Source organism: Rhamphochromis longiceps, linkage group LG14 (assembly GCF_057381845.1).
Source record: "Rhamphochromis longiceps isolate RC_006_pf linkage group LG14, R_longiceps_female_GT1.1, whole genome shotgun sequence".
NCBI lineage: Eukaryota > Metazoa > Chordata > Actinopteri > Cichliformes > Cichlidae > Rhamphochromis > Rhamphochromis longiceps.
In genome coordinates this window covers 27,806,832-27,817,687 of record NC_140570.1, presented here as the reverse complement: position 1 = coordinate 27,817,687, position 10,856 = coordinate 27,806,832, and the positions used below count along the sequence as shown (strand labels likewise).

At 39.1% G+C, this 10,856-nt stretch overlaps 1 protein-coding gene across 1 annotated transcript; it reads right to left on the bottom strand.

Annotated features, from left to right (window-relative positions):
- Positions 1 to 4,722: 4,722 nt before the first annotated feature.
- On the bottom strand, positions 4,723 to 8,567 carry LOC146654282 (extracellular calcium-sensing receptor-like). Its single transcript, XM_085429308.1, has 9 exons — positions 8,398 to 8,567; positions 7,795 to 8,089; positions 7,603 to 7,689; positions 7,250 to 7,519; positions 6,827 to 7,036; positions 6,453 to 6,728; positions 5,947 to 6,174; positions 5,737 to 5,860; positions 4,723 to 5,633 (listed from the first exon to the last, which is right to left on the bottom strand). The coding sequence occupies exons 1-9, from the start codon at positions 8,565 to 8,567 to the stop codon at positions 4,723 to 4,725; spliced, it is 2,571 nt and encodes an 856-aa protein (XP_085285434.1).
- Positions 8,568 to 10,856: the final 2,289 nt, after the last annotated feature.

The following is a 10,856-nucleotide window of genomic DNA, read 5'->3' as shown; positions in this document are numbered from 1 at the left end:
CTGACTTCGCACCCAGTGACTACGACCTGTTCCCAAAGTTGAAAGAACATTTATCTGGAAGCCGATTCTGTGGCGGCGAGCGGGTATGACATAGGCATTGTAAAACTGCCACTGGGTCTACAAAAATGCATCGACCAAATTGACGATTATGTAGAAAAATAAGTCTTCGAACTTTAAAATGATGTAAATATTATGGAAAATAAATGGTTGTTTGTATTAAAATAATCTAAAATAATAGGAGGCCTTACTTTTGGGATTGCCTTCGTAATTTAAACAAATTCAGAACATCCAGACATGGCTCAAAAATTGGATTATTTGCAGATGACATTGTTTTAATGCTGTCCAAATTGAAGAGTTCAGTTCTCCAGCTACTCAAAACAATTAACTCATTCAGCAGCATCTCCGGTTATAAAATGTATTAATCCAAATTGGCCATTCTCTTCTTTACACATTCTGAAAGAATTAAACCATCCATTTAATCAATTTTTCAAGTTGCCAAAGACAGCCTTACCTATCTAGGTATAAAAATGACTCCAAAAATAGATGAATTGGTATATGCAAACTACACTCAAGCAATTAGCTCTGTTGTACAATCAATCAATAGATGGTCTATGGTGCCAATCTCTCTGTTTGGACACGTAAACATACTCAAGATGAGTGTTTTCCCACATTTCTTGATCTTTTCCAAGCCATTCCTCTCAGCCCACCAGATGACTTCTTCACAAAGATAAAAACAATCTTCAATAAATGTATCTGGAATAACAGACAAGCCAGATTATGCCTATCGTTACTATATCTTCTGTATGATAGAGGGGGCCTAGGTATACTAGACCTCAAATGGTACTATTGGGTTGCCCATCTCTCTACAGCCAAGTTATCTTGGGTGAAATTTAGAAAGGACAAGCACTACCTCCTTACTGCTCAATTCTTACCTGTATTCAGGAAAATATAAAGATTTGATGTGCTTCAATGACTTGACACAGAAATTTGGCATTCCTCCTAAACATTTTTTAAAATTTCTTCAAATCAGAAGCTTTATTTCAAAAACTCAAAAATCTCTAACACTGTCTACTCTAAACTCATTAGAGGACACTGAAATAAACAACCACCAAAGGAAGGGCGTAATATCCCACTTTTATAGTAACGTTAGACACGGCTCTCAAACATTCTCATGGTGTCAAGGCTTAAAATGTAGTATACCATAGAGGAATGGCAGAAAGCCTGCTTGAAAGCCCAAACACAATCATTAGCCAATTATATTGGATTAGTTTAAAGTAGGTGTTTATAGAGAACATATGTAACTCCAACACTGTTAAACAAATTTGATCCTAACATTCCAGACATATGTGTTAATTCAAGTTCAAGTTCAAAGTTTATTCGCCACATGCAGTGGCAGGTTGCCCTGCAGTGGAATGAACCCGCCCCCCGACCTTACACATACAACACAGACATCACATGGGGATACAAGTCAGAGAACGGTTGCATTACAGAAAAAACACTGAAATGTACACTACAATGGGAAAGGTACAAGAGGAAAAAAAGAGACCTCTACTCATGCTGGGCTACAGGAGGACAGCATGAGAACAGGAAACAAAAAAACTCCTCTGCACAGAAAAGCACATAAATGTCCACAGTACAACATTATAGAGCACGTGACCAGCAACAGGGTTGGGTAGGGGATAAGGAGTAATCCCAGGCAACACAACAGTCATCCTGCCACTGCGCCGACTCTCCAGCGCGGGCCCAGACCCACCTCGTGTTCCCAGGAGGCAACAAGCATCGAAGGCATTGGAAGGGGAAGGGAAATATGTGAGTGCTTATCAGTGTAAGTGTATGTGTGTGAGTGTCCATAGTTCAGCTGAGACAGTGTCCTTCGCCCTATCAGGCTAAGTAAACAGTCTGCTAGCCAATCCAGGTGGCCTTGCATGGGATGGGAAGAATAGTCATCACACAGTCGTTATCAGGAAGTTTTTGTTCGGCTCCAGCCCCAGCTGGCGCCATGGTGTCCGCATGTTGATGTTGTCAATTTTCTTTTTATGCGAGCAGCTCAGAAGAGAAGAATTTCAAGCTGTTCTTAACACTCCGACACTGGTCTCTCAATCTCCGGTTGGAGAGCCGCAAGCCTCCCCATGATGGTATCAAACTTCTGTTCCATGGTGTTATCATTCTTTTGATTCTGAGACCCCACAACTGCAGTGAGCCGTTCTGCGATGTGATCCAACTTTCGCTCAAGGGTCTCATTTTGAGTAGGCCTCTCTTGGATGTATCCCAACATACACTCAATGGTGTTGTTTTGAGTCTTCACAGCAGCTGTAAGCGTCTCCAAGGTGTTAACCACACTGCGTTCGTTGTGAGAGGTAGCGTCTCGTCCTGTCGCTTCGATTCCAGCGGGCAGCTTTGGGGAGGTTTGAACAGCCGGTTCCACTCTCTTATTTCTCCGATAAGTCAGGGCCAATCCAGCTCCAATCAGCAAGAACCCTGTTATCATGGTTCCGAATATGCAGACAGCCTCAGATCTCAAAATGGTGGAGCATTGCTCAAACTCTTATAGCCTCTGGTTCTCCCACCTTATCATAATAGCCTAAACATTCACATGCTTTTCTCTCACACGGCGCCTAAGCTACGACCTTGGCTCCCCGTTTATCTGCTCCTGCTGAGTTGGGGCAGAAAACTCCAGTATATTCTGTTCTCTTCTAATCAGACAAATAAGGCGATGACTTTCTGCAAACAGTATTTCTTATAACATCATAAAACAATATCATTCATCCACAATAAATCAGCAGTCTAATGTAATGCAAATCAGTTTAACGAATGCAATAGTTATCAGCTTCTTCTAATTCAGGAGAATAATGCAAACTAAAACTACATAATAATTCACAATCTTTAATTAGGGGTATAACATGGCATAAAATAATATTATAATCTAACAGTAGATATCTTCAGCGTCCTCGATCAACAGTCCCGCCAGGCACATGACCCTCCAGTTCTGCCACCCATCCATCGTGTATCCGGCAGGGAAAGTCCCTCCAGGGCACTCGGGCTCTCCCGAGCCCAGACTCCTTGTTGAGAAAAGGGTGTCAATAGCATTCAGAGACCAGTTGATCAAATCCATAATTCTCTTTTAGGTTTTAGAGAACGACAGTGAGAGACTGTTCGAGGGAAAGTAACACACACGAGACAAGACAAGGACAAGAGGCTAATTGTGGGGACAAAGGCACACTAATGCATTGCCTGTGGGAATCTTCTGAAACCCAAAGGTTTTGGAAAGAAGTCTTAGATGTAATTGCGCATATTACAAGTGTTAAGCTGAATCCGTGTCCAAAATTTTATTCTAGGGATCTTCCCCACTGAAATGCAATCTACTGCTTGTTACAAGCAAAATACATATAGCCAAATCTCGGAGATCCATTACTAGACCACATTTGAGAACTTGGCTGTTGACTTTGTCCAAATCCCAAGCTTTAGAGAAACTTACTTTTTTGATTAAGGGTAAACATGCTTACTTTAAAAAGATGGGGAAAAAAAGTGGGGAAATTTTTTGTCTTTTTTTCGAATATCGAGCGATGACCGACAATGAACAGATATGACTGTACCCATTTAATTTGCATGGGAGATGTGCTGTTGTGGTTTTTGAAGATAGCCTGAGGAGCTTGCATGTGCTGGACTGTTCAATGGTAGGACAAGAGATGGAGATGTTAGATTGATTGCAATGAAGGAAGACACAGCTCATTGCTACAGCCGTTTTATCGGATCTCTCTCTCACTGACTTGGAATCTTCGGAATAAACTCTAGCCTGAAGCCCTGGGGAAACCAACTTAAAACGTATTGTCTCACTGTGTGTTCTTTTAGCACTGTCTGTTTCCTTGTTTGTTTGGGGTTTTTTTTGTATGTGTGGTTTTTTTTTAATAATATGAGGCCATATTTCCATGAGTGAGTGTATATATCAGTATGTGTGTATACACAAGCTGGCTATACTTGGTGAGTGCACACTATTATTATCTACTTAATTTTCTATTTATTTTTACATATTTTATTTTATTTATTGATTTTATTTTGTTCTCTGTCTACCTCATTTAAATCATTTTCTTTAATCATGCTTTAACTTCAAATGCCACTAAATTCTGCACTGAGGCTCTTCCAAATAACTGTTGGGAGAAACCTCTAAACATCCTGTCACCGGGTGAAAAAAACCCTCCTCTATCGTCACAGTACCATCAATCAGAATGCGCAATTCAAATCAGGTGAGATTCAAACAGGTCAAGCAAGAAAGCAAGAAAGAAAATAGCTGCTATGATATGTATGAATGCATAATAGTGAAAGCCAAATGTCTCAATTGCTTGTAATCCAAAATTAGCGCTCAAAAATGAAAAATCCTTGTATTTAAAAGTCGCTAAAACCATATACTCACTGCAGATCACTGAAGGTGACCTGCAGTTTTTGAACCGGTCATAAAGTTTAAAATTCTAACAACCTTGCATAAAATTCATTTATTTGAAAAATGGGTCAAAGCTTCTTTGTATCTACTATTTCTGTTGTTGATACTTTCAAATTCATATAGGAGTATTATAAACCCTAGTCAATATACATCACATTTAGAAAGACAAGATATACAAGTATAAGCAATATGAGTCTTGCATGAATCTAATTATTTATATATTCATGATTTATTAATTTATATGTATTTATTTTCATGCATGCATTTTAATTTATGTGGAAACATTTTTACGATTCAGCACCACGACCCATTAAGGCCTTTTTTGTGTTGATCTCCGGTCTCATCAGGATTATGTAACATTTGGGTCCAAACAGTGTGATCAAGAGTCCAAAACTTGAGGCCAGGATGGCAAATACCTCCACTGCATCTGCATAATTTCCCGGTGAGCTGATATACACAGGAACAAAGGCCACCCACACAGCACAGAAGATTAGCATACTGAATGTGATGAGTTTGGCCTCATTAAAACTATCAGGGAGATTCCTTGCCAGGAATGCAATAAGAAAACTGAGGACAGCCAAAATGCCAATATAACCCAATAACACTGCAAAACCCACAGTGGACCCAACTGTACACTCATAAACAATCTTATCATTTTGGTATTGGGTGTTTTTATATGGCGTTGGAGAGGAAGAAACAAGCCAGGTAGTGCAGATGGCTGCTTGAATAGATGTAAGGCACAGAACTGTTCCTCTCTGCTGCATAACACCAAACCACTTCAGACTGGTTCCCCCTCCTGGCTTGGAGGCTTTGAACACAGCCAGAACAACTATGGTTTTTACCAGGATGCATGAGACACACAGCACAAAGCTGATGCCAAATGCTGCATGTCTGAGTTGGCATGTCCACATCCTGGGTCGTCCAATAAACAGCAGTGAACAAAGGAAACATAACTTGAGTGACAGCAAAAGCTGGAAACTAAGTTCTGAATTGTTGGCACGTACTATGGGTGTTCTGCGATGGTAGATAAAGATCCCTAGAATAACAGTACATATAAATGTGCCCAGTAATGAGGCTGCTGTCAAACAAATACCCAGAGGCTCAAGGTAAGAGAGGAACTCGGTCTTCTTTGGCACACATTGGTCACTCTGGGGGTTTGACCAAAAATCCTCTGGACAACTGGTGCACTCCAAGGAGTCTGATAAATAGGAAAAAGATGAAGAAAGGGGAGGATGGTAAAATGCATATTATAGTTAATATGAATTAAATTAAATATGGCATGTTGAAAGATAAACACTTACTGCTCTTATTAGTGACTTTTCCCTCAGAACAAGGGATGCAGTCAAAACAACATTTAGGTTCCCCCTTCTTTCTCACCATGTGGGTACCAGGTGGACAGCTCTCACTACATACTGATCGAACTGGCTGTTGGACAAACTTAAATATTACTTACTAGAATGAAATTCACTGTACATGTGACAAAAGGTAAAGTCTGAAAAGCCATTTATGACCTTTTTTGATTGAAAGTTCCAGAAGATTTTGTCTTCATCAAGTATGATTTCTTCATCTTTGAAAGTTGACCTCTTAACCTCACCCACATTCTGAACTTTAGTGCTTCCATCAGGGAGCCACAACCAGTTCATAACATCATAAATTGGCACCACATCACCATTTTCATCAAATGACACTTGATCACCAAATGGAGTGGAGAAATTTACCCTTTCCAAGTAATAAAGAAGCTGTTAAAAATTATAAATTAATAAATTATAAAAGTAATATATAAGAAATAGATTTCAAAGTACAGGCAAATTAAATCTAGCACTTGTTATACCTGTACATATAAATGCATTAAAATCCAATTCTAAATTAAACACGGGACGTCTCTAATCGCCATATATATGCATATAAGTTAATGTGCTCTATTATAAATAACATATCCTACAGGGTGCATCTTGTTCTGAAAGTAATTATAGAACAAATGATTTACTCATAGATGGAATATAAACAAATATCACACCTGCCATGGCTCCAGTGATTGTAAAGTGCCACAGCTGTGCCCACTGAAAGGCCCTCTTCTTGGCTTGCATTGCAGCATGTCATCAAGGGCATATGCCAGAGCATAAACAGCTTTGTACACATTGTACTCAGGCCGGAGGTTGGAAATGTCCAAGAACTTCGTATTCACATTTTCTAGATCTTCCTGTCCAGTGCATAGTGCACCTCCACCTTCCATCCAGCCTGGTGGAGCTGGAGAAAATCTGCACTGGAATGTGAATTCCCAGAACTGATTCACCTGAAATATGTTATTGGCGAATTTTTATTTTATGCTTTGTTTTAACATTGACAACAAAAAATTCTTGCAACTACCACAGTAAATTTTTAAACTCTCACCATGCTGTTTCCATAGTTATTATTGTGATGTAGATCAGGACGTGTTTTTAATAGGAATTCCCTGAGCCCTGGTATTTCTCCTCGTCGAATAGCAATGCCCAGTGTACCACCCAGGTATGGCATGAGCTCAGGTGTTTGGAGCACAGCACCTGTTGCTGTCCAGCCTTCACTGGCCAACCACTGTAGGCCTGTTACATTCTGCTTGGCTACCTGTGCATTATATATTACCAAATGTAAGAAGTGATCATTCCACAAATACTTTGGTGACATTAAGATGTGACTGAAGTATTTCCTGATGTTAAAACTTATTCTATACCATTTGTGTTCTGTATTAATTCAAATAAAAATGTAATACATCTTTTACACAGAGTAGAGATGCAGATTTTCATAACAAGAAATAATCAGATTCTTTTAAAATTGCACCTCTTCTATAAGGTTTATCATGTGACTCAAATGTACAAAGGCAATGACCACACGAGCTGTTGATTTTTTCATCACATCCACAATCCTCCTCAGTTCATCTGTGTCTTTGTCCCAGGGTAAAACTTCAACGTAGGCAAGGCAACCTTCTCCAGACAAACTGAGCTCGGATTGTAAGGATCTGGCTGCATGAAGTCCATAATCATCGTCAGTGATGAGCAGACCTGCCCAAGTCCAGCCAAAATGTTTTAGGATCTGAATCATAGCACGTACCTAAGTGAAAACAGATTAAAACATGAGTGCTGCTGATCAGCTGCTGTTGACGTTTTGTATTTGTCCAGATTGATTTTTTTAACCTGGAAAGCATCACTTGGGATCGTCCTAAAGAAGGATGGATACTTTTGACGGTCAGTCAAACAGGAACATGTGGCAAAATAACTCACCTGTGAAAACCACAGACAATATATTGTACATTATTTTTGACATTGAATTTACAGTTAAATCAATATAACCATAAATAATATTCTATGGTTAAACTGAAAACTTACCATGGGTACTCTGTACAAACCTAAGACGCTGGAGATAGCAATAGAACGTGTAGAGGAAGTTTCACCCACGATCGCTAGGACTGGAGGTTTTCCAACACATGTATTATGTAATATAATTTGTTCCTCTTGACCACTGGCTAATGACAACGCTCCACGGAATCCAATTCTAAGTTCAGCACAGTTGTCATAAAGAGTGTATCCCACAGTCACATTAGGCAGCAAGTTGGAGTTGTTGTTGATCTCATCAACAGCAAAAGCCATGGTTTGTGCTTGCCTAAACCCCTGAACATAGAAACTAATAAAAAAACATTTTGATTTGAAAAATACATCATTAGAAAACATGTTACAAAGATACTCATACAAATAATTAAGGAAACTAAATAACAACAATTATAGGGATATTTTAATGAAAAAATAATCAAGAACAAGCTTCAGTCAGTATGCGTTATTCTGAGCGTCAGCGAAGAAAACAAAGTATAGTTACTTTAGACATAACATTTATATTTAAATTAGCATTAGGTTTGTCCCTGTTCTCTCTCTTTTTGTTGTTTCCCTGTCATATTTACCTTGTTTTACTTCCCTATTTCACCCTGTCATACTTACCCATGGCAAGAAGGCTGTTGTGGCTGTGAGGTAAAAGACAGGTCAGGAACACTTGAGAAAAAGTGGACTGGAAACAATCCACCCAGGATGACATCTCCACTCTTGTGCATTATGTTTAGATGAAATTGCCCCTGTAGCTGACATGAGGAGGGAAACACAGAAGAGGACATAGCATAAGAAAAGTAGGAATACAGCAAAATGAACAAGAGCAAATTACTTCGTAAAAATGAGCTCATGACAGCTTTCAGATTTTCTGACCTTAGTCATTGCATTTTATTGCATTGCCATTGCCTTTTATTGACATGAATCGTGCACACCGCCCTTCAGTGAAAATCAAGAAGAAAGGGCAGGGCTTAACCGTTTAAGACCTACCATAGAAAAGTCCGCAAGAGTTTACTTTATATTTTTACATGCTGTAGTGCCATTTTTGGGAGCATTTCAAGTTGCTATACATCAATACAACTGTTATAGCCCAAATTTTAATAATATGTATGCATTAAGTCCATAGTAACTACATAAATTGCAAAAAAGTGCAATAAACTACAAAAAAAATTAAAATTGTTTTTGTTTTGTTTTTTTACATATATTTCTACTTGGAGAAATTTAAGAGGTTTATCCCTCAAAACTTTAAATACAAAAAAGTTGCAAAAAATAGTTTACAACAACAGGAAATTTATTTTGAGTGTCTTCATAGTTTTATTTTTGAGATACACCATTTTTTATATACTGCAGAAAAAACGAAAAACAATCCTATAATGCAAATTTGCAAAACAAAAACAGCATGTGCATCAAAATAAACTATTTAAAGTAGTGCAATTTGAGTCCTAAGCATCCCAGAAACTATTCAGAAAAGCATAAAGTCAAACATAACTTTTAAAAACATCAAAAAACACCAGTATGGGCTTTTAAGGCCTACAAGTAAAAAGCTACATTTTCCGCGAAAATGACGTCACTTCCGGTTTCGGGCAGGTAATGTCGGACATGCGATTGTTTGCGCTGACGTCTATTTTAATGTAGGAAGTGTTATGAACAGCTGATCGGATCGGCAAAGCGTGTTTCTGGAATATTATGTTTTTGTTCCTGCAAGCGCTTTTTATGCAATTTTTGCAAAGCTATATGTGGAAGGAAACCGTGACCTAGGTCAAGCTGATGGCATAAGATGTATGTACAACTCCTCCGGTTTCATATGCAAAAAAATATTATTGTGCTAGCTTACGTGGTTCCGGTTCTACGGGGATTTAAAAATAGTTACGCAAAACGGAGCGTGCCCGCTCCGACCGGCTTTAAAGAGTTAAATACTGATCAGATATTACTTTTGTATCCAGGCAGATTTAGGTAAGATTAGGCAGATTTGAGTGTATTACTTCTCAAGATGACCTCAAGCTCACAAAAAATAATTTATTTTTGTCTATGGTTTCATTTTTGTTAAATATCATTCTGTTTTTCAATGGTTATAATAGAATAATGAATGTTGTGTTGGTTCAACCAAGACACCAGGTGCACATGGAGCAATATGTATTGTGGTGAGCTGGGAATCTTACAACAAAAGACCCACACAGAGGTTGAGCCTGCAGTTCTACCCCAAGTCACGAGATTACACTAGCCGCTCCCAATACGCCATAATATCAAACTGTCACGGCTGGGAAGGCGAGCCGTGTGGTGTGGAGGAAGGAGGACCCAAGATGCAAGCAGTGGATGAAAATGCTAGTGAAGTTTATTTACAAGGTATAGTGGCAAACAAGCAGTGGGGCATGACAAATAACTGAGAACACCTAAACTGGGAGAACTAAAATAACAGACCTGGGAGCATACGACAAAGGGATGAGAGGCAGAGAGGCAGAGAGGCAGAGAGGCAGAGAGGCAGAGAGGCAGAGAGGCAGAGAGGCAGAGAGGCAGAGGACGAGCAGGACACCGAGTAACACAGACTGACACCGAGGAACACAGACGGACCAGCAACAGGCAGGAGAACACACAGGGCTTAAATACACACACCAGTAATCAGCGGATGAGAGACAGGAGGACAACACAGCTGGGAGAAATCAGAGCTGATGGGACAGGGGAAACGTAAACTGAACACACTCACATCAGACAGAGACCTTCACAATAAAACAGGAAACTCTGACACGGGGAACCAAACAAGACACAGATCTAAACAGACAGCTTCACAAACAGATGGGTGACACCATAGACAGACAGAGACACAGACGCAGACTCAAAGGCAGACCGAATATAACACATAGAACTCAAACAATAATAATCATCATCATCATAATAAACTAGAAAATGATAATAAACTAAAAGTGCTGGGTCACCGACCCAGGACCATGACACAAACTGTAATTCATATTTAGCAAAGTTTATGGTGAATATCTCAACAAGCAATGTTTAAAAAAAAAACCCAAAAAAACAAAACAGTCCAAATCCCAATAGAATAGAATAGAATAGAATAGAATTCAACT